Source organism: Microcaecilia unicolor, chromosome 1, assembly GCF_901765095.1.
Source record: "Microcaecilia unicolor chromosome 1, aMicUni1.1, whole genome shotgun sequence".
In the NCBI taxonomy this organism is placed as follows: domain Eukaryota; kingdom Metazoa; phylum Chordata; class Amphibia; order Gymnophiona; family Siphonopidae; genus Microcaecilia; species Microcaecilia unicolor.
The window spans coordinates 444,704,275-444,729,628 of NC_044031.1; the positions used below are offsets into that span (position 1 = coordinate 444,704,275).

The following is a 25,354-nucleotide window of genomic DNA, read 5'->3' on the forward strand; positions in this document are numbered from 1 at the left end:
AGGGAATGGAGATCTGAGGGACCTGGGATGTGGGGGGGGGGGGATGGAGATCTGCACCTGGGGTGGGGGGGGGATGGAGATTTGCTGGACCTGTAATTGGGTGGGGGGAGGAAGACAGAGATGTGCTGACCCACTGGGAAGAGGGGGGTGAGAGACAGGATTACAGAGGTGACAGCTGAATATAAGGAGAGGATAGGGACACTAAGAACAGATGCTAAACATGTGAGGAAGATAGGAACAGGAACGAGACAAATAAGGATGCAGATAGAAGATGATGGTGGACAGGAGACAGAAGAAATAACAAGTAAACAAGACACCCTGGAAAGACAGGAAAAACAGAGAAAAGCACAAGAGACACTTGGACCAAATCAAATGGAAAAATAAAATGCTTGGACTACAATTACTAGGGAGTCCTTTTACCAAGCTGCAGTAAAAAGGGCCCCCACCGCTACCACAGGGCCCTTTTTACTGCAGTGGGTAAAAAGCCTCCCCTTCCCCCCCAAAAATGGCCATGCAGTAAGATTACTCTTGACCCAAGGAACTGCTACATTTTTAACTCTGAGAAAACAGGCCAGAGACAAGTAAAGAATACTGCAGTGCTGATGTGTTCCATGGCCCTGCAAGAGCAGGCCACTGGAGAGCCTTGTCACAGCTAAAAACATTTTTGAGTTTATTTTCTCTCCCCTACCTGTAAATGGAATAGAACCTCTACCTGATATGTATAATGGTATTTTCTTTTACCTTTACTTATTGTATGGCCTGTTTTTATTAGCTCCAGGCCTACCCTCACTCATGTTACCAGACAGCAATTTCAGCAAAACCTGTAGGATGCGCTAAGGCCGCTTTTTGCCGCAGCTTAGAAAAAAGGGCTTCATAATGAGTATAGTAAGGGAAAATTATGTTTCTTACCCGATAATTTTCTTTCCTTTAGTCCTACCAGACCAGTCCAGGACGAATGGGTTATGTCCATCTACCGGCAGATAGAGGCAGAGAAAATAGTTCCAAGTGAATCGCCTTTAAAGGTATCATACAACCTTAAATGTTCAGTATTTTGAATAGCCAAGCAATGGTGCTCATAAGTCCTACAGTGGACTTATCAAAAAGGCCATAGGCAGCTATCATTGTGGGTTTTTTTTTAATTAACCAGTTTGCAAAAAAAAAAAAAAAACCCCACAATAACCAAAAACCAAGAATATCACAACTGTTATAGTGTTACTGTTCAATACAATGCGAATTATCATCAAATCAAAGTTAGAAACCACCCCCCCCCCCCTTGCTCACAGTTCCTCTTCCACCTCTTAGATTGGAAGGGATCACAAAAAGCTGCGCCTTGTTGGCATCCTAAAGATCAGGAAGAAGTTTTTATGCTCCAGAACTTTCCTTCTATTTAATATATGAGTCCCAAATCTCTATATATAAAAGGCACCATCAACGTTCTAAATGAAGCCTCCAGCTGGAAGTGTGAAGGGGGAGAGATATCCGGTTTCCCCATGAGTGTCTGCCCCGCCCTCGCTCTCTCTGTAACACAAACAGTGAAGGAAAACACAGCAAAGCATAAAATCAAATAGCTCTCTCTGTAACAGTGAAGGACTCAGAGGGGGGAGGGGAGAGAGGGCAGAAGCCCTCACTATCTCTGTAACACAAACAGCAAAGCAAGAAACTTAACACTGAAAGACTCGACTCCAAGGGGGGAGGGGGACACACAGCACAGGGGAAGGGAGAGAGGGCAGAGGGCAGGGACACACACACTCCCACATGCACACAGAAGAAAACCTTGCTAGCCCCCGTTTCATTTGCATCAGAAACGGGGCTTTTTTACTAGTTTTGTTATAAAGTTCACCAATCTATTCCTTTGAAGGGCCGTAAGCTTGGACATACAGCACACAAAGTCCACCTTAGCAAGGACCTGCTGGGGGGTGGGAACCTCAGCTTGCTTCCACACCACCACTAGAACCAATTTCCTACCCGTGGTAATATTAATAACCAATTTCAAAAACTTGCCCAGGAGCTCCAGTGGTTTGATATACAGCAGACCACATCCCACTGATTTCAGCAATGGTCTTCCAATGATGTCCATCAACAAGCCAAAAATCATTTAGTCTTTAAATCCATCAACAAGTGAGGCTTCTACTCAACTGACATGCAAATATTACATTGTCAGGAGTTGCGAGAGATCTATGATAATGAGATGAAAACCAGAACAAATTCTCCCTAAGAAGAAATACAAGGCAAAACAAAATCAAACAGGGAGGGCTACTGGACTGGTCTGGTAGGACTAAAGGAAAGAAATCAGGTAAGAAACATAATTTTTCCTTACTTTTCATCCACACCAGACCTGTCCAGAACAAATGGAATATAGCAAAGCAGCGTCCCCATTAGGGTGGGACCAAACTCATAGAAAGAAAATGAAAGCGAAAAACTTTGCCTATAATACAAGAAGGCCAATAACCAAACTCTGAGCTGCAGCCCACAGATAGAAAGGCATCCAAGGAAACTGTTGAGGCTCTAGATTCAAAGATGGATCCATAGTCCACACGGTGGAGTTCAGCTCTACATCGAGAGATGAAGAAGTGCTGCCATGCAAAGACAAAGCTGCACTCCATAAGGATGAGGCTGTGCCACAGGAATGTAGATGAAACTGCACTTATATGCAGAGTTGGTGTACGGTTGTATCTATGCCTCATTCGCCAGCATTGAAACAGGGCCCACCTGGAAGGGTTCCCGTATGGGTGCAGCAAGCAAAATAAGATACACGGTAACCTAAACGCCCTCTAGCACAATCAGACTGGAAAGAAGAAAGATGTTCCAGGCTACTATAAATATGCACCTAAAAGGAAAGGCACCAGCCCATATCCCGCCCCTCAAGGCACTGAACTAAAATGTGCCGATATGAGGAGGCAGAATAACCATCTTGGGTTCAATGATGTGGCTGCATGAACGCAAAAGTGAGAAGCAAGAAACAAATCTGCTACAAAGAAGAGGTATGAAGTGCCATTCAAGAGGCAATCAGGAAGGACAACAGAGATGAATACAAGTGACTGTATAACTGTGGAGAGCCAACTCAAAAGTAGAGCAGCAAGCACAGATGTACTTTCCTGACCGACAGACAAACGTCAATCCAGGAGCAAGGACACTGTGCCATCAGTACAACCACATAGAGCAGAAGATGCTGCCAGGGTGCAACACCGACAGCTTGTGTCACTGTAGAACACAGGAGGTAAGAGGCACCATGCTGGAGAGGAATTTGCTGACAACATTAACTAAGAGTATGCTTCCACTGAAAAGCACCCAATATGCTGGTTCTGTAGAAGAGACTGGAAAACTGCTCCCTATGAGCCTAAGATACAATGCTCGGAAAGTACCCAGTAGCGGCATAAAAGAATCTAGCACTGTGCTGCAGTTACAGCCAAAGCTGAACAAAAAGAGTTGGTGCCATTGAGCAGAAGGACAGAAGATACCAAGAAATCATCAACAGTGAAGTGGAGGCTACGCAGCACTAGAAAGTAGTGTCCCCGCTTACACTCTGGAACTGACGCTACCACATAGCTTAAGAAAGTGCCAACACCTGACACAGCAAACAGCCTCTGTCACCGAGCAATACCTGTGAATACCAGTAGCAAGAAGTACACATGGTCACTGTCACCCTAGCACATATGTGCTCCAGCTCAGGACTTGGGAATGCCACTGAGCGTGGGAGACAAGGGAGCTGCCAGAACGCAGTAAGAAAGAGGCTGCAGAGTGCGACAGAGAAGGGTACTGCCAGAGGCCAGCACACAAAGCTGCAACCAGAGGACAGTGTCAAAAGAAGGCAGTAGAGGGCAGAATACTAAGACGCGGCACAAGCACATTGGAAGAATACAGCTGGAGGACAGTAATGGTACCTCCAAAGTGCAGCCTATAGTGGAGCAGTCCCTGTCCCAATATAGGGGCAGCTGCAACAGTGCAAGAAAATCGTTGCTGTTGTGCTGCCCCATAGCCCAAGAGGTAGTCAGTTTGCTCTAAATTAAAGCTGAAGCCTCAGCAGGACTATGTAGCCAATGTTCCCACATGCTCAACTCAAATGTCACCCCTACTAACACAGGCGGCTAAGTCCTCCAGGCGCGCACATAAGAGTGCTGAAAGAGAAGTGGATACATAAAGGATTTCAATAAAGAGCAAGTCAAAACAACTATAACCACTAGCCAAGTTCGGAGCAGGGATCTCTAACTAGTGGGAACTCAGCCTTATAACATAGATGAAATGGAATGATTAACCCATAAGGATCTGAGGCAGGATAAGCATGAGGCACAATTGTTCTTGTTTGTTTGTTTGTTTGTTTTTACAAAGACTATACTGTCTCCTTCATGGAGACCTTCAATGTCCAGCAACGCTATCACCCACTTGCCACAGGTGTCATGTAGGGCAAATGGTTCTTCCGCCAATGTACAGTTCTCATCAAGATAGAGACTGAGAGCTCTGACCATCACTATCAAGCTATACATGTCATAATTACCCAACCATAGCAGATTGAAAAATAGAGAGGAGACCTAAGGCATAAAGCCATACTGATACCCCTGAGCTTGACTGCATAAAGAAGGTCAGAGCCAGAAAAATAATTACACTAGAAGGAAGATGCCTGAAAAAAAAACAAATAATGCGTGAACACTGAAGCCCAGAGACCTCACTGAACCGCTAAGTGAGGGAAATTAGCATGTCAAGACAGAACTGTAAAGCAGGGAAGAAAACTCCTAGAAGGCGGCAGGAACTCTACAGAATAAAATATCTTATGTGAAAAACAGCTGCCACACATGAGCAGTAATGTCGGCAGGAAAGCAAAACAGAACCGCTAAAATTAAGAATATCTCCTAGATAAAAGCATCTCAATGACCAAGAGCTACGGAAGAAAAAGGGACTCTAAAAGCCATGGGAGAGAAGGTACCACCAGCCAAAAATACAGTACAGAGAGGGAAAGAAAATTTCACTTACCTAAGTGATACAGAATATAGGAAAAGGAAATGGCAAAAAATTAAATTGCATACTTGCAGTTCAGAAGAGTCAATAATACAAGTGATGGCTCGCTCCTTATAGTCGCCTCATAAGAAGAAAGCGTAGGTGGGTGAAGGGACCTGACTCCACCCGGTGTCACCCTAGCTGGAGATGAGGGACCCAGACCACCGAGTATCACTGAAGCACAGAGAGAATTTTCAAAAGAGCAAATCCATCCAGCAATCAAGCCCTGCTCAACTGACAGCCAGGAAGAACCAGGTCAGGAGCAACACCTAGCAGGAAAAGCACTGTTCATCTTATCATCCACAGAGAAAAATACTGAACATTCAAGGCTGCATGATACCTTTAAGGGTGATTCACTTGGAACTATTTTCTTTGTCTCCATCCGATAGTAGATGGACATAACTCATTCATCCTGGACTGGTCTGGTATCGATAAAAGGAAAACATTAATTTCTCATATTTAAAAAAACAAAAATAGAAAAAGATTGTTTCTCATGATTTACAAACATCTATTTTCAAAGGGTTTCACTACAGACACACAAAAAAATAATAAATCATTTGACTACAATATGTGCTGCCTGTTGTAGCTTTCAAAAACCATACAATAAACAGCTGAGACTAAAAGAAGATTTAGAATCTTAGTCTAAAGTTATAGTTGGTTAACTAAACTTCTAGCTCTCTGAAATGCTGTAGTGGGGTGGGGGGATATTTATATAATAATGGGAAGCCATACCTTCTTGCTGATATCAGCCAAAAAGGAGCAGGTACATTCTATTGACTGCACAATTTCAGCAGCTTGTTTATAAATAGAATAAGTGTCAGAATTTAGTTGCTCCAAATAAGCTGTGATGGACTCGTGAACACTGGGATATGTCACACAAAAAGACATGTCCAATGATAAAAGAAACAATGCGGTCATCACGCTTTCTGGTAAAATGTTGCTGGCCTTCAAAAGAAAAAAAAAGTGATGTTAACAGGAAAATTATACTGCAGAAATTAGGAATATTGCATTATAAAAAGAGGAAGAATTGACTCAAGGAATAAAAGAGGAAAATAAATACCCTAAGATGAATATTCACAAATTGTTTTAAAATATTTAAAGAGGTTTTCTACATAAATAGCCACAGAGGAACAATCTACTACTACTCCTACAAATAATTTCTATAGCACTACCAGTCGTACGCAGCGCTTCACAATTGAACATGAAGAAAAGACAGTCCCTGCTCAAAAGAGCTTACAATCTAAATCAGGACAGACAGACAGGACAAATAAGGGACAAGGGTAGGACAGACAGATAGGACACATAGGGAAAAGGGACTATTGAAGAGAGGAAGACAAGATAAAGGTTACGCACATTATTTTATCACATAAGAAACCTTTTCTATATATAGCAACTAGGGATGTACTTTGAGGGGGTCTTTTACTAAAGTTTAACTTGAGTTATCTGCAACAGGACCCATTTTATTCCTATAGGCCCTGCTGCAGATAACTCGAGCTAAGCTTTAGTAAAAGACCCCCTTAAAGCGTTAATAAGGTGAGCCCAAAAGAGGCCTGCGCTGGTGTAGACACGTGTATTGGATGCGCGCAGGCTCATTTTTCAGTGCACCTGCAAAAAAGGCATTTTTTTTTTGTCAAAAATGGAACATGCGGCAAAATGAAAATTGGCGAGCATCCATTTTGGCCCTCAGACCTTACCACCACCTACTGACGTAGCAGTAAAGTCTCAGGTGGTAATCAGCACGGTACAGTGCCGATTACAGCCCAGTTAATGCCACACGCCAGAAAATGTCCGGCGCATCTACTGGGCGCACATACAAAATGAAATTACTACCCAAGTCACGCGGTAGCCGGACGGTAGTTCCAAATTGGAGCGTGTTGGGTGTGTATAGGCACCTATGCAGCTTAGTAAAAGGGCTCCTAAGTGTTTAACGTGAGTTAAACATTTTAAGGTATGTTAACAACAGGTCACACTTTCATTCACTATTCCTCTATTTTTCTCTCCACCCTAAGTTTTCTGCTGCTTCTTTCACCCGCTCTATAGCTAAACCATGCTGCTTCTCTCTGCATTCCAAGCCTCTCTCTGTAGCATTCCGCCTCCTCTGATAGTACTTCCTGTTTCCAGGCAGGATGCTACAAAGAGAGGCTTGGAGCAGAGACAGAAGCAGCATGATTCAGCACTGTAGGTCAAAGGGCCTAGAGGTGCTGGGAAAAAAAGGGGGGAAAGACAGAGAGATCACCCCCTCCCCCCCCAAGTGGCTTACATCAGGTCACAGCACCCTCCACTGCAGCTTTGGCACTAAAGGTAAAATTTGAACCATGTGGTTCAAACTTTACATTTGTTCTTTGGGGAGGGAGAAGAGAACACTGGGTGTCTATGTGCTTTGGGAAGGGAGGGAGAGAGCACTGGGTGTCTGTGTGCTTTGTGGGGTGGGGGAAATGAGAGAGCACTGGCTGTCTGTGTGCTGCAGTGCAGGAGCATGCAGATAGATGAAAGAGAGAGAGAGAGAGAGATGCGGATGGGGGAGGGGTTTGAGAGGGGCAGATGCAGGAAATAGCGGATGGAAAAAAACAAAAAAAGGTAAATGATGACCGTAGAGTAGAAGGGACGGAAGAGAAGATGGTGCCCCTGGAGAGGAAGGGAAAAGAGGAGAGACTGGAGGAGATGGTGTCCCTAGAGAGGAAGGCAATGAAAAAGAAGAGAGACTGGAGGGCAAGGGGAGTCAAGAGATGGAAACCTCTGTGCAAAAATTATTATAATCATTAAATTACAACCCGCAGTAAGAACCATAGGTAGCAACTCTTTTCACATAGGTAAACCGCCTATGACTCACCATCGGTTCTTAAACTAACTGCAGTTGTTTCATTATGTATGAATTTGTTTGTTAATTTATTCATTTTACTTAAAATTTGTTCCCAAAGTTCCATTATTCAAATTTGAATTATCCAAAAAACCATTAGTCTCACGCCTCAATCAAATTTATTATTATCAGCAGCATATTTAAAGACTCTATTTAATCAAGCGGCAAATAAGTGTAATGATGTTCCTCCTCCTTTTCAAATGGATGGTTTTACTATTCTAATTGTTAAAAGTATTCGAAACCTTGGAGTCAAATTGGAATCAATATTGACTATGAAGTACGAGGTCACCAAGATAATTCAGCTGGTGCTTTACAAGTTAAGGATAGTCAGAAGAATTAGGGATTATGTGAATGGAACCAATTTTAGGGAGATGGTTTAGAGCACAGTTTGCCATTCATTTGGATATTGTAATGGTCTACTCGTGAGAATTCCTAAAAGTTCCTTGAAAGCTCTTCAAGTAGCACAAAATGCAGTAGCCTGGGTAATTTCAGGAGTCTCACGTTACACACACATATTCCTGTATTTTAAACTTTACACTGGCTCCCTACTGAACAACCAATAAAGGGCCCTATTTACAAAGGCACTAGTGTGCTTTAGCGCGCGCTAAAAATTAATACGTGCTAACTGTGTAAGCGCCCACAATATTCCTATTTGTAAACAGGGCCCTAAGTTTAAAATTCTGCTTCTTGTTTTTAAAGTTTTAAACAATTGCATTTCTGTTGCACTTTCCTCAAGCTTAAAATTATACCGGCCCACTAAGTCATTAATTCATCACAAAAGTATTTATCAGATGTTCTCTCAGCACAAGGAATATGACTTGAATAATACAGATCATCTATTTTCTATATCATTGACCCTAAATTGAGAAACGCCTTGCCCTATAAACTGCATGCTGTTCAGACTATTTCAACAGGTCTACGGGACTAAGTTACTACGCTGTTCAAGACTAACATGACATTTTTTTCAAGCATATTGGACTGAGAATGAGCTATTAACCAGTACTGATTATTATATAATCCTGGAAAGTTGAACAAACTAATTATTTTAGAGTAACAAGTGAAAGAGAAAAGACACAGTTTATATTTTAATTTTATGGTTTATGAATTTATTAAGTCTGTCTTGATTTACCATGTTTGTTAACTGTTATCCACTTAGAATGTTTAGATAATGCAGAATACAAATAATTATTATTATTATTATTGTATTCTCTTTTCTCTACCAGAATGACAATGCCCATTCCTTGGTTAAAAAAGAGGCACATAATTGAAGACTGTTTAGTCTGTTAGAAACAAGCAGAGGGCAGCAAAACCTTATACACAATAAAAATCTCAAAAGCTTGAGAAAGCATGTATGCTATGGACATACAAGATTATTTGTACAGTAAAAATAAACAGTTCCACAAAGAATTTGTATTAATTCATCCAGTTTAAAATATTACTGCTTGTACATTACATAATCATAGGAATCCCAGATCAAAATTTTTATAAATCCTATCAGATTCTTCCAGATAAGAATTTCACTGGTTACAAGCAGCTACAACAGAAGCAGTAGCAGGTTAAAAGGAGCACAAGATCTTTTAAAATCCGAAGGTATAGGTTCTCCAGCAACTCACTGCATCAGCAATAAACCACAAAAACCAAAGGAAAATCTGTTCTTTCTAAATTGTTAGTACACTTTCTGGCTCCTGCTTGACAGTCAAGCAGCAATCTCTTAAAAAGAAGAAAAATTACTTTACATGATGGCACTATTGACAATGTTACTGGAAAGCAGCAGGTGCAATATGTTGAAAATTCCAGCAATCATGCTTCTCTGCAATCTTCTGAGTTTTCCACATTTGCAGTATCCTTGAACATCCTCTTTTTACTGAAAGTTATATATTTTTATGAAACTCCATGGAAATAAACACTGTCCAGACTCTAGGCTACTTGTATTCCTTAAACTCACTAGAGGCAACAAGAGTTGAGTTAGCTATATCCAAAAACAATGGAATTTCAGAGAAAGTGTGCAAAAAAAAGGAGAAATTAGGTCTTACCTGATAATTTTCTTGAAGATCTGTTCTCCAATGAAGAAGGAAGGCATACAATGCTAGTCTGTCATATGGTCTGAACCTGGAGCAGTACTGAGGGACATTTTGGATTGTACTGAATGGCAAAGAGATCCACTGAGGGAGTGCCCCACTCTTGAAAAATCTCTCAAGCAACACCCATGCTGAAAGACCACTCATGAGGTTGAATTACCTTGCTCAGTTTGTCGGCCAGGCTGTTGTACTTTCCATCCAGATATGTGGCTCTGAGGACCATCCTGTGTTGGACAGCCCAGTTCCGCATCCCTACGGTTTCTTAACACAGAGGATTGGATCCCATACCCCCCCCCCCCCCCCCCCCATCTTGTTGGCATAATACATTGCAACCTGATTGTCTGTTTGAACGAGTACAATTTGATTGTGAAGCCAATCTCTGAAAGCCTTTAGAGCATTCCAAATCACTCGGAGTTCCAGTTGCTTCTCCTGGTCTGACCAAGGACCTTGAGCGTGAAAGCCCATCTAAATGAGCTCCCCACCCTAGGCTGGAGGAATCAGTGTGGTGGAAGAATTTGAAATAGTAGTCTCAAGATCAAATTGGACCTGTCTAACAGAAGAGGGATTGAGTCGGCTCTGGGGTGATCTAAATGACATCCGCTAGGTTCCCCTTGGCCTGAGACCACTTGGGAAGCTAGGGTCCACTGAGCAGATCTCATGTGGAAATGTGCCATGGGGTGACACGCACCATGGAGGCCATGTGGCCTAACAACCTCAACATCTTCTGAGCTGTGACCTGTTGGCTGCTGCAAAACCGTTCCACAAAGGCAACAAGATTATCTGCCCGTGCCAGAGGAGGAAAGACCCGCACTTGAACCATGTCTAGAAGTACTCCTATGAATTCCAATTGTTGAACTAGTGGTAGGTGGGAATTGGGGTAGTTGATAACGAACACTAGTAGCTCCAGCACGTGAATTGTTTTCCGCATGGACTCCTGAGCACCTTCATTTGATGTGCTCTCTACCAACCAATCGTCCAGGTAAGGAAGCACAAAAGTACATAAGAGTAGCCATACTGGGTCAGACCAATGGTCCACCTAGCCCAGTATCCTGTTTTCTAAACAGTGACCAAGCCAGGTCACAAGTACCTGGCAGAAACCCAATTAGTAGCAACATTCCGTGCTACCAATCCTGGGGCAAGCAGTTGCTTCCCCATGTTTGTCTCAATAGCAAACTACGGACTTTTCCTCCAGGAATTTGTCCAAACCTTTTTTAAATCCAGATATGCTAACCGATGTTACCACATCCTCTGGCAAAGAGTTCCAGAGCTTAACTATTCGTTGAGGGGGAAAAAATATACCTCATATTTGTTTTTAAAGTATTTCCATGTAACTTCCTCGAGTGTCCCCTGGTCTTTGTACTTTTGGAATGAGTAAAAAATAGATTTACTTCTACTCGCTCTACACCACTCAGGACTTTGTAGACCTCAATCATATCTCCCCTCATCCATCTTTTTTCCAAGCTGAAGAACCCTAACCTCTTTAGCCTTTCCTCATACAAGAGGAGTTACATCCCGTTTTAGTCGCTCTTCTTTGAACCTTTTCTAATTCCACTATATCTTTTTTGAGATACGGTGACCAGAACTGAATGCAGTACTAAAGGTGCGGACGAACCATGGAGCGACACAAAGGCACTATAGTATTTTCTGTCTTATTCACCATCCCTTTCCTAATAATTCCTAGTATCCTATTTGCTTTTTTGGCCACCGCACACTGAGCAGATTTCAGTGTATTATCTACAATGACACCCAGATCTTTTTCTTGAGCGATGACCCCCAAAGTGGACCCTAAGCATCAGGCAACTGTGATTCAGATTATTTTTCCAATGTGCATCACCTTGCATTTGTCCACATTAAATTTCATCTGCGATTTAGACGCCCAGTCTTCCAATTTCCTAAGGTCTTCCTGCAATATTTCACAGTTGCACGTGTTTTAATAACTTTGAATCGTTTTGTGTCATCTGCAAATTTGATCACCTCACACATCGTCCCGATTTTCATATCATTTAAACAGTACCGGTCCCAGTATAGATCCCTACGGAACTCCACTGTTCACTCTCCTCCACTGAGAGAAATGACCATTTAACCCTACCCTCTGTTTTCTGTCCAATAACCAATTCCTAATCCACACCAGAACCTTGCCTCCTATCCCATGACTCTTTTTTTTTCAGGAGTCTCTCATGAGCAACTTTATCAAAAACTTTCTGAAAATCTAGATATACTACATCAACTGGCTCACCTTTCTCCACGTTTATTTACGCCCTCAAAGAAATGAAGCAAGTTGGTGAGGCAAGACTTCCCTCAGCTGAGCCCATGCTGACTCTGTCCCATTAAACCATGTTTGTCTACGTGTTCTATCATTTATAATAGTTTCCACTATTTTGACCCGCACCAATGTCAGGCTTACCGGTCTATAATTTCCCGATCACCCACAGAACCTTTTTTAAAAATCAGCATCACACTGGCCACCCTCCAAACTTCAGGTACTATGGACTCCTAGTCTGCGTAGCGATGCTGCGACTACTGCTAAACACTTTGTAAATACCCTGTGAGCAGACATGAAGCAAAATGGCAGGATGCAGTACTGAAAGTGATGTGTCCCCATCGAAACTGAAGATGCTTCCTGTGACTTGAAGGATGCCTACACTCATATCCTGCATACTTCCAAGTCCAGAGAGCATAGCCAATCTTGTTCCTGCATCATTGGGATAAGGGTGTCTAAGGAAACCATCCTGAACTTTTCTTTGACCAGATCGAATTCTAATCTAATGTGGCCATTTCTATCTGCTTTACCAATTGACTCAAGAAAGATCACAAGGCAAAAGAAAACAGATCTAGGAACATACCCCCAAATTACAATAAATATAACTGGTCATCCTCTAATATTTCTAGACATTAAACTCTAGTCTATATGCCTGTTAAATACTGTGCAAAGACATAGCATTTAACTGTCCTAAAAGAATAATAGCATTTAATATCTCATAAATTACGTGGCATCTTATTTCATAAATCAGGACTTCTACCAATCAGAGATCTCCATCTGGTAACCAATTTTATACAGGTTGATACTGACGGTATATTCAATATAACTTCCTGCGTAGAACATAACTTCCTAGAAGCCAAATATAAAGAAATCATGTTTGCTTGTCCACATAAAATCTTAAAAACAAACATCAGCAACTTAAAATGTATTCTTGCCTTCACTGGCAGCCAATGCAATTTCACCAGAAAAGGACTAGCGTGATCAATAGAACTTCCACCAATTAGCTTTGCTACCACATTTTTAATTGTCTCAATTTGATGCATATGTGTATTTGATAAACCTAATAGGACAATATTGTAATAGTCAATTTGAATTAAATCTGTAACTTGCAAAACAGTTCTAAATTGAAAAGGATTTAATAATGGCTTAATTTGACAAAGTATCTTCAATTTTAAAAAAGCCTTCACAGATTAATTTCCTTTATTCTCATTAATAACTCCCCCCCCCCTGCCAGAAAACCCATTAATGTTAGTCTAACATCCACATTTTTATTCCCCCAATAATCGCTCATCCCCAGCCATAACCTTGAGAACAGGTAAGAAATGTCCAGTCATAGTAGGCAAGTGAAGGGTAGAGGAAAGAAACACCTCAGTGCCCCTTTAGTCCTTCTTGTCCACAGCCATGTCAAGTAGCTCTACTCAAAGCATGTCAAGTTTGTTTATTTTTCCTCTGCCAACTGTTTCCTCTTCAGTCCCTCACTCTTCCCCTCAACCATAAGCACAGGATACTGCAGGAAAGTTTAAAACAAATATTACTGCCACTTAGCAAAGCCACAATCTTTCCCTTATCTGCAGATTGGGGGGGGGGGGAAGTGGAATGCAAGGCCTGCAAAATCGAGGCCATCGCTCCACCCCCACCACCTCCTCTGATCCTACTTGGCTTCCACTCAGCACAACCACAGGGTAGCAGTGATTCAGTGAGCTAACACAGTGCAGGTAAAGGAAAAAAGAAGCCCTGCTCTTCAAAGCCTGCTCAACCAGCTGAAAGTAAACAAACCCACAGTGATCCTGCTGTCAGTAATGCTACTGTGAAGTCAGCATCTAAAGCTTCCATAAAACACAAAACTTCCCCTCCTCTTTCAGGAGGGAATCCTCCTCCCACATGGCAGAAATCCAGTTGGGATAAGAATACAAACATTCCATTCCTCTAAGAAGTATCTTGGATCATCATCAGATTCCTATGAACAGTCCAAATTGGAATCTGAGACAGGTCTAGAAGCCATCGGGACCAATTCTTTCCAGTGCTGGTGCAGATGTCGAGGCTGATACCAATTCCAATGTCGACAATTCAGACCTGGCTTCAAAAATCTTCCCTCTTTGAGCATCTCTGGATTCCTGAGTTATTTTCTGCATACGCAAACAAAAACACAATTTAGAGAATTGTGGTTTAGCCCCAAACACTGGATACACCAGGAATGGATGGTCCTATTGCACCTGGTACAGGGCTTAAAGCCACTGGGAACTTTAGATGACATAGAAAGAAAAATAGTCGAAGCTACATCACACGACTCAATGGTGAAGACAAAAAAGGTACAAGCTCACTTGAAAAATCTCAATGTTATTCGTCCGGTGCTCAAGCCTAAGAAGGCATTAGAGCTGAAAAAGAAAGTAAACTTAAAAGTGGGAGATAAAACTCTAAGAAAATTATAGGAAGGAAACACTTGAAGAAAAAATAAAATTATGAGAAGACAGAGCCAAAAAAACCCATGTGGGAAGGCACCAGACAGCAAAAAAACAAACGCGCTAAAGAGAACCTCAGATGAACACATCTTCTCTTCACCAAGGATGAGAAAATACTGTTGGTCCCGTGCTCACAACTTGGGCGGGAAGGAACCCACGCATGTACGCTGAGAGCACTGCCTCAAGTTCTAAAAATGAAATTACACTAGGTAGTGTTTCCGCACCGGGCTCCGTGGATGATGTCACCCACATGTAACACTACTCTGGCCTGCTTGTCCTCAGAAAAAGTTCTTTCCCTTTTGTTTTTTGTTTTATTTTCTGGTTAAACACTGGCCCTAAACTTTTCAGCCTACCTAACACTGGATAGACTGCACAGGCTTATTCATGTCTATCATCTGCTGGGGACTGAGAAATACTGGCTCTCTCAGGACTGCACAAAGTAGACATAGGATTCTCTGAAGTCAGTGTTCTCAACCCCATCTGCGGATAGGCGTGTATAATAATCCAAGTGTCTGGAACAGTCTGGAGAGATGTTAATGAATGGGTCCAAAACAGACTAACTTTTAAAAACATTTCCAACAGCTAATTTGTCAGCCTTAATGCAAGCATTAATACTTTTTGGACAATAAACCTTGTAGCTTGTTTTATACAAATTGGATTTACAAAATTAGAGGGAACATGGGAGGGGGACGTAGGTGAAGCCAACAATTATGCAAATAACTTACACAATACAATGTTCCTCTGATCCTATTCCCACCCATCTACTTAACACTATCTCTCCTACTGTCATCCCTTTTATCTGTCATATCCTCAATCTTTCACTGTCCACTGTGACTGTTCCTGATGCTTTCAAACATGCCATAGTCACACCACTCCTTAAAAAACCTTCATTGGACCCTACCTGTCCTTCCAACTATCGCCCCATCTCCCGCCTCCCTTTCCTATCCAAGATACTTGAACGTGCTGTTCACCGCTGTTGCCTTGACTTTCTTTCATCTCAAGCTATTCTTGATCCACTTCAATCTGGCTTTCACCCCCTTCATTCAACTGGAACAGCGCTTGCTAAAGTCTCCAATGATCTGTTCCTGGACAGATCCAAAGGTTTCTATTCTATACTCATCCTTCTCGATCTACCTGCTGCTTTTGACACTGTTGATCACAGCCTACTCCTTGATACGATGTCCTCACTTGGATTTCAGGGCTCTGTTCTTTCCTGGTTTTCTTCTTATCTCTCCCAGCGTACCTTTAGTGTATACTCTAGTGGATCCTCCTCTACTTCTATCCCACTGTAAGTTGGTATACCTCAGGGATCTGTCCTGGGACCTCTTCTTTTCTCCATCTATACTTCTTCCCTTGGTACTCTGATCTCATCCCATGGTTTTCAGTATCATCTTTACGCTGATGACTCCCAGATCTACCTCTCCACACCAGAAATCTCAGCAGGAATCCAGGCCAAAGTATCAGCCTGCCTGTCTGACACTGCTGCCTGGATGTCTCAGCGCCATCTGAAACTAAACATGACCAAGACTGAGCTTCTCATCTTTCCCCCTAAACCAACCTCTCCTCCTCCCCCATTCTCTATTTCTGTGGATAACACTCTCATCCTTCCTGTCTCATCAGCTCGTAACCTTGGGGTCATCTTCGACTCCTCCCTCTCCTTCTCTGCATATATTCAACAGACTATTAAAACCTGTCGTTTCTTTCTCTATAATATCACCAAAATTCGCCCTTTCCTTTCTGAGCACACTACCAGAACCCTCATCCACACTCTTATCACCTCTCGCTTAGACTATTGCAACTTGCTTCTCATAGGTCTCCCACTTAGCCATCTCTCTCCTCTTCAATCTGTTCAAATTTCTGCTGGACTAATATTCTGCCAGTGTTGTTATGCTCATATTAGCCCTCTCCTCAAGTCACTTCACAGGCTTCCTATCCGTTTCCGCATACAGTTCAAACTCTTCTTATTGACCTATAAGTGCATTCACTCTGCAGCTCCTCAGCACCTCTCCACTCTCACCTCTCCCTACGTTCCTCCCCGGGAACTCTGTTCACTGGGTAAATCTCTCTTATCTGCACCCTTCTCCTCCACTGCTAACTCCAGACTCCGTTCCTTTTATCTTGCTGCACCATATGCCTGGAATAGACTTCCTGAGCCGGTACGTCAAGCTCCATCTCTGGCCGTCTTCAAATCTAAGCTAAAAGCCCACCTTTTTGATGCTGCTTTTAACTCCTATCCCTTATTCACTTTGTTCAGAACCCTTATTTTATCATCCTCATTTTAATATTCCCTTATCTCTTGTTTGTTCTGTCTGTCCTAATTAGATTGTAAGCTCTGTCGAGCAGGGACTGTCTCTTCATGTTCAAGTGTACAGCGCTGCGTACGTCTAGTAGCACTTTAGAAATGATAAGTAGTAGTAGTACTTGCTAAGGTACCGCATTTTGGCACTAACATCTGCACCAGCCATAGGTCTAGCTTAAGTGAGTGCGCCTAAATATAGGAGTGTTGTTGACAATTACACTAACATTCTATAACTGAAATTACACACATAATTGCCATTCTAGATTTGGCGTACCACCTGCTTAATTCTGCTGCCAAACTTTGGCACCCAGTTATAGAACTGCCCCCTTTAAGACTACGTTTTTTTGTTTGTTTGTTTTGGATTACCCAATCAAGTGTTGCAAACTGATTGAATTTTCTGCAGACAAGCATCTACATACTGCAACATATAAATCTGATGCGCTGCTGTTTTAGAGACCATAACAGTAAGAAGTGTTCCATCTACTACATTCCAAAATCTTAGGATTTAGTACTGGAAAAATCCTTTAACCTCTTAGCCTTTCTCATCACTAACTCCACAACTGAGTGACGTGTCAAGGGAGTTTTTCTTTAAACTAGAAATAGGGTGAACTTCATACTTTCTATTAGTGTTCTTGGAGACTAAGCACAGAGGCCAGGTTTGTGTTTGAGATCCAAGGCAATCTGTGCTGGAGGGGGGGGGGGGGGGGGTTGCTACTATTTCTTTACATAGTTCTAAATATTTTAGTTAAACAGATACATTAGTTCTTGGTTCTGTATCTTGTAAAATGTTAACATTTCAAAGTTTAGAACATAACTGTTTTACTGCTGCCTCAACAAATGGGATGTTCCCTTCCCAGCACCAGCAAACAGGTTACTTCAGATAAGCTAATTGAACATAATGCTTATTCATACATGTAGAATAATGTCATCTGACAAAAACTGGCTAACTAGATTTTTAAGCACAACATTCTATTTTCAACCAACTCAATACAATACAATTACATATCAAGCATAAGTACTACCATGCCATACCACCATATAAAGGCAACAAGGTAACTGTACAAAAAATAAAAAATATGTTTTCCCATTACTCATAAAATCACATCTCTTACCTTCTCAACAGGAAGTAGTATTTGTAGCAGCCTCACAGTGAGAAGTGAAATACTTATCACTGCTATTCTGTGGTGCACCTTCACAGATTCAGCCTGCTCAGAGCTTATGTTGCTTATGTGATAGGATATGGTTTCCCCAAGTGAATCTAGGGCTATGAGTAGCTTTTCTCTCTGTAAGGGAATGCAACGACAAGCAAGAACTATGAACCACTGTAATAAGAAACAAAATATTTTTACCAAAAAATTCATGACTTATGTAAGTTTTGCAGCCTATACACCTTCTGATTTAAAGGCAGAGGAGTGGCCTAGTGGATAAAGCAGCAGGCTGAGAATCTGGGAAGCCAGGATTCGAATCCCATTGCCACTCCTTGTGACCTTGGGCAAGTCACTTAACCCTCTACTCAGGGCCAGTTTAACAGCTAAACCAGGTGAGCGCTGGCTCAGAGCACCGGCAATAAAAGATGCCAAAATCCCCGGCCTCTGATGTCACTATCAGTGTCAAATCTGGTCTAATGGTAAAGTATTTCCTCCCCTTCCCTCCCCACAGGACCAGTATCTCTCTCCCCACCACCTAGGCTGGCTGCAGCAAAATGAAAACAGCCAACCTCCGGCCAGATCCTGGTCTTCTCTCTGCTTTATTCCACCCACAGGAAATTGCATCAGGGGAGGCAAGATGTGACAGAGGCAAGCCCTAGGAGACTGTTTTCATGCTGCTCCTGCTGCTGGTAACCCATAGCAAGTTTGCAGGATGGTGGGTGGGGCGAGAGGGAAGAAAGAGGGAGAGAGGAAATGATACCAAACCCATGGTGGGGGGGGGGGGGGAGATTGTGGACTAACAGAGGAAATGAGAAGAGGGAGAGGTGTCGGATTCACTGGAGGGAGGGGAAGAGAGATATCAAACAGCAGAGAGCCAATGAGATGGAGGTGCCAATTTGGGCAAAGGGGATTATGCCAATCTGGGGGCAGGTGCCAAAGCAAAGTTGGTGAGGGGTGCCACAATCCCTTGAGCCAGCCCTGCCTCCATTACCTCAGGTACAAATTGTTCTGTAAAAGCCTTCTGGAGACAGGTAAATGCATTATTTTCTGGTGCAGTAGGCACCTTAAACTACTGAGAAAAATATAAGCTACTTCCAAAATCAAATACATCTGTCATCAAGTTTCAAGTGGGCTACCGGTGCCACAATAGCTCAGACATTGTGAGCTATGATATGAACCTCAAAAATCAAACCTGCCTGGACCTAAATGAAAGAAATGCCATCTGCTAGCTAGACAGTGTGTTTCTTGACAGAAGCACCTATTTGGGTCAAAAGAAACAAAAAAGTCAGATGGCCTTTCTAAGGGCTTTAGTCTACTCAAAATAGAAAGTCAAGGCTCCCTTGCTGTCAAATATGTGCAGTGCACTTTCACCTTCATGGATATGAAGCCTGGCTGGTTAAGATAAAAATCAACATTACCTTAGGAAGAAATGTGGAATTTAAAGAATTTAAATATAAGCTGGATCACTTGCAAGAGCCTAGAGCTAACTCACTTTGTGTGCTGAAATTACTAGTGCAAAATATAAGACCTCCCAGGTCAGGTGCTTCCCACGTGTCTAGCAGCTCAAAAGGAAGCTTTTACTGATTCAATTAATAACATGTTGATAACATAAGAATAGCCATACTGGGTTACACCAATGGTCCGTCTAGCCCAGTATCCTGCTTCCAACAGTTGATCAAATGCAATGCAAAAGGCTCCTTTTCAGGCACGCCCGTCCTGCTGAAGTTTTGTGCTGCCAATGAGGTTGGCAGTGGGGTGCTTAATTTTTTTCAGCCTCATAGATGATCAACCTTTTTTAAAGGCATATTTTGGTCAAAATTTCTTGACATAGTCAAGTATATGTGGTAGTTCTTTAGTTGCACAGCCAAAAAAACTCAATCAGATTTGTTTGGCACAATATACCTTTGGAAAAACCATGCTGCTTCAGAACTTGTGTAAAGTTCACTATCCTTTCCTTCGGCAAGGTCTCTATTACTTTCCCCACCACTGAGGTAAGGCGTACTGGTCTACTGTTCCCACCTCTTCCGTTTCTTCTTTTATGAAGAAGGACCAAATCAGCTGGAATTTTCCCATTTTTAAGGATGTATTAAACACACCCTTAAGAGGACCTACCAGTACCACTCTGAGCTCCCTCAGTATCCTGGAATGTATTTAATCTGGCCCCATGGTTTTGTGTTTTCAGTTGCTTATTAACTGCAGTTCTTCTCCAGGATTTTCTTTTCTGAATGGCAAACAGAAGTTTTGTTTTGCTTTTCCGTTTTTTTTTCTCGTCATTATCCATACACTGGCCCTCAGTACCTTCGAGTCTTGCAATACCACCTCTGGCTTTCCACTTCTCTCCAACATAAAAAAAATTGTCACAAATTACAGAAGCCCTACCAATAGCTTATCATTCCTATATTGCCAGCTTAAACACAGAAAAAAAGCTACTTCAGTATCTTTTAAGATCAATCTGCACTACCAAATGATCAGATTAAAATTCTCTGTTCAGAATCAGTCTACTCACAACAAAGAAAATAAGAATTTAGTGACAGGAGGAGTACAGAATTTGTTTTACACACCCAAAGACAACATGGCATGCCCAAACCACTACCTTTGAAACTTGCAAGCTCACCAGTTCTTGTCCTATGAGACTGTTATCAGCCCACACATCTTCGGACACTGCATCACCAATAAGAGGCAGATTCTCAACAAGCAATTCTAGAACTTGCATCACCACTTTTCTAATACCTGTAAATTTAAATAAAACCAAAACATATTAAGATGATGGAAAAGAAGACAGCAGCCTTAACTATTTAATGCTGAAACAGCCCTTATTTAGAGCAATAAAGCAAAATTACTTACCTGTAGTAGGTGTTCTCCAAGGACAGCAGGCATATATTCTCACATGTGGCTGACCGTTATCCGTGGAGCCCAGTGTGGAAACTGCCATAGTGCACTGTCACGTCAAAACTTTGAGGCAGTTCCCCCATTGCGCATGTGCAAGGTGCCTTCCCACTTGAAACTCAAACACAGGAATAACAGGAGAATACTAAAGCCAAGAAGCCAACTCCAAAGGGAGGCAGGAGGGATGTGAGAATATATGATTGCTGTCTTCAGACAACAAGTAACTTTGCTTTCTCTGAGGACAAGCAGGCATGATATTCTCACATGTGGGACTCACTAGCTGCCAGGTTCAAAATCACCCTGGTGGAAAAATGACACCAAAGACTAAAACAAGTGTTACTTATGGAACATTTGACAGCTCATAGGCAACAGAGACTAAAGGAGGTTTCTTTTTTTGGGCTAGGATACAGACTTATCTGGATCGTTTCATTCCTCGTCTTATATAGTGATCCAAGAAGGGGAGAGGGGGTTTGGGTGTGGTTTTTCTAGGAGGTTATACTATCGAGGAATATTGTGTTAAGCTGGATATTTTATATGGTTAAACTGCAATTGTTAAAAATTTTCAATAAAACACTAAGTAATAACATTTCACATCTGGTTCCTAGAGCCAAATCTAAGCCATCCCTAAGCCACACCACCTTTATATCCCTGTTACTCGCTGACTGATGAAAATCAGGAGGAAGATTCTTAAGGTCAATTGAAAAATGTTTGCTAAGCTTTTTAAAGCTTATAATGTATTCTGACTTGAAATCACTAACTTACATAAGAATTAAATGCATAATAATGGGAGAGAAAACAGATTTTAAGTTTCCCAACTTAAACAGTAAAAATGTTCACAAGTGTGATAAGGTCTGGAGCTGCTCATCCCCAAGGAGAAAAATCCAGAATGGGAGTGGAGTCAGCAGACTTACTCCAGCTGGGGACCACTGTTGGTCAAAAGGTCACTGATGGCAATTCCAAGCTGGAGTTTGGGCTGATTGTGGCTGTGGAGGCTGCATCTGAGATCACGCTAACTTCTATTTGGGAGGCAATAACCACTCTAAATAAGACTGAGTAACAGGATGGAGTAAGTAGAGAAAGTGATAATATAACATCTACAATTTAAAACTAACTCTGAAACAATTGTAACCAATACTCAGGGAAAGATTAAAAGTTTGAAAGATGAAATTAAAGATCTGAGGCCCGATGATCAGTTCCCCACACTGTTACGAATAGTGCAGGGAATTAACTTCCCTCTGATCAGCACTAATAACATGCAAATTTATGTGCGATATTAGTGCTGATCATCGGGGGACTTCTGTGGGAGGACTGTGCCTGGGCATGCGCTCAGGCACAATCCTGCTGAAGAGGTTTGACAGATCCAGGATGTCAAAAAAAAAAAAAGCCCAGACCTGTCACACCTAAGGCCAAGTCCCCCAACACAAGAGACTGGAGATCCAGTGGGACCTCCAGACCCCCCAAAATATGTGTAGTGAAGTATTGCCATTTTGACCATCAAGCCCTTGTGCTCAGCAGGGGGGAGGGGGGCTGAAAGCATGCAAATGCATGCTTGACAGGTTCTCCCCATTCCACCCCAATGTCCTGTCAAACCTAACGCCAGCTGGCATAGGGTTTGCCGTGGGAGCAGAATGCCCTTGTTTTGGCGCACTGCCCGCTTGCATGCATTTAGCATTCAGAGCAGGCAAGATCGTTATTACACGCACTCACCGGCTATGATCATTGGATGCTGGCAAGCATAGGCGCTAGTCCAGCACTAATGGCCTCCAGCGCCCATTTTTGCCTTTGATCATCAGCCTGTGAAAGACGAACAACTTAGAATGAGTATGAGTTCTTTGGATTATCATCACAAGTTGCAACAGACAAAATTCTTTGCATATCTGTAACCTTAAGCTTTTGAATTTCCCTAAGGCTCAATTATTGTCAGCAAGAGAGATATTTAAGAACTATATTGAAGAGATATTACAACTGCCAAGTGGTTATCTTCCCTTTAAAAAAAGGCAAACTGCAAAACCCACCGGAGTAGCTAGGGCTAGAAAAGCCTTCTGCCCAGGTACAACCATCACTGTACAGTGCACATTGCAAGGCCCTCAGTCACAATATCAGATTACGTGAAAAAAACAATTTTGGACTGTAAGAGGAGGTAGAACGCATTACCTACAGGTAAGCAAAATTGTTTCTCTATAGACAAGTCAAAACCAACCAGTCACACATCTACGTACTCTCAAATAGTTGATAGTTCAAAAAGGTATTCTCATGAGATAAGCAAGGACTACACTTAGATCCCATGAAAAGTGAAGGTAGTTTTATGGGATATTTGAAGTGATATGAGCTTTTCATGTAATAAGCTATTAGAGGAGGGACAGAAATCAGCTTCTTGACTAAAGTTGTGCCTACTGCACTAAGATGCACTGTTTTTAAACAGATTTGGATAGGTGAAGATAGTCATACATTTTCCTGAGAGGAATTGAGATGGATAAGAGGAGTGCAAGCACAGGACTGGCCGCAGGCTGGAGTAGCGTTGGAGAGAGGGGCCTTAGCATTTTCAACGTGGTGGCCCTGCCACAGTTCACCAGACCAGCATGGGAGTCCAGTGGAGGAGTGCAAGCACTGGACCTGCTGCCTGCAGGCTCAAGTGCCATTGGAGAGAGGGGCCTTAACATCGTCAAACCCACATCCCTGCCACGGGATGAAGCTGCATGGCCAAAGGGCAGATCCCACCCCTTTGGAGCCACTGAGGACTGTGCAGTGCGGCAGTCTGCTCCTCCACTCCTAATGGGGAAGTGAATAGGTGGAGGGAAGAGGAAGTTACCGTTGCCACTGGTGGTAAAGGGACCTATGGACCTGCACATACAGATGGTGTCAACAACTGCTGTTGCCAGTGTGAGTCCTCTTTCCTCTGCTGAAATTTCTCTTACTCCTGGGGGTCCTGCCCCTCCCCCACAACCAGCCATTACATCAGAGTTCACTGGTGCTCTTAGTGGAGCAAGCACCTTAGCTCATTCCGATCCTCCTTTAGTAGATGCCTCTTAAGAGATTTCAAGACCTTCAGTTAAAGTAAAAGGGGTGACTCCTGTTCCTCTTTCAATCCGCTCTTTGACTGACTCAGTGTCTCCTGCTATGAAACATGATATTTCTTTAAAAGATATATATGATGTACTGTTTAAGATAGATAAAAATCTTCAAGAGACTTTGTCACTTTATAGCAAGTTTACTTATGAAACATCTGCAAAGTTTATGGAAAGTGATATGAAGATGGACTCTATGCATAAGGAATTAGTGAAATTTGTATAGCAGATTGCATCTTGTCAGGCAGCAGTTACTACTGCTGCTAAAGATAGTCTTGTACTCCATATGCAGATGGAAAATTTGGAAAATTCTACAAGGGCTTGTAACTTACATTTTTAAAAATTTCCTTTTACCCATTACTTGTCCCAATTGGAACTCTTCAAAATGTATATGAAAGAAGTGATGGAAATGGCTTTTGATACTGCTAATATAAAATCTATATACTATTTGCCTAGAGCTACAAGATTGGTTAATCAAGAGGGCAAATTTGACAATGTAAATTCTCCAGACAGTTTGGATCTCACAAAATTTTTAAAATCATTAAAAAAGGCTATTGAGAAGTGTGCTACATTAATGGTGTCTTTTCTTTCTACTGACAAAAGTTGGAAATCTTGATAGCCTACTTGAAAAAAAAAATCTCCCCTTTTATGGACAAAAAGTTCTAGTCTTTCCTGATGTATCTAAGCCAACAAGTTGTGATGTAAAGCTTTCCTCCAGCTTAAGGCCAAGGTCTTGGTCACTGATGGCAATTTCTTTTAAAAACTTTCATGCAAGTGCCTAGTTGCATATGAAAGCAAATTGTATATATTTTTGGATCCTTCTCATCTGTGGTTCGCTTTCATATTTGATTACTTATTAAGGACTTCAGCTGACTCACGAGATGTGGGCTTTTTGCAGTAATAATGTGGGGTTTTATTTTCTCTTGTAAATTTTATTACTTATGCATTTCTTATATTGTTATGGATGTAAATTCAATAAATGCAATATAAAAAAGAGAGATGGATAAGAGGAGGCAGGGAAAAGGATTTATGCCTTTGTCTATACTAAGAGTAAACATCTTCCACTTGAAAGAGGAAGAGAATCTGGTTCATAGAGCCCTTAAATGTGCATAACTAAGAAAAAGAAGCCTGAACAACTGAAGGAAAAATAACATTCCTTTGTTATTCAAGCATTCAGTAGATGTTCAGAAGAAGCAAGATTCCACAGCGTTATGACATATGACTTAATCCTATACTGAACTGAAGGGGAACCGTACTGGTCTGTGCAAGGAAAAACAGCACCTTTTCTTCTAACTAGTTTCTCCGTGTTTTTA

At 41.9% G+C, this 25,354-nt stretch overlaps 1 protein-coding gene across 1 annotated transcript in view; it reads right to left on the reverse strand.

Moving 5' to 3' along the window:
- Positions 1-25,354, reverse strand: part of RTTN (rotatin) — a 478,682-nt gene that overhangs the window by 366,714 nt on the left and 86,614 nt on the right. The window contains exons 10-12 of the mRNA XM_030212687.1: positions 20,705-20,820; positions 18,055-18,225; positions 5,722-5,934 (exon numbers count right to left, since the gene is read on the reverse strand). Coding sequence (XP_030068547.1) covers positions 5,722-5,934; positions 18,055-18,225; positions 20,705-20,820 — 500 coding nt within the window. The remainder of the gene's footprint in view (positions 1-5,721; positions 5,935-18,054; positions 18,226-20,704; positions 20,821-25,354) is intronic.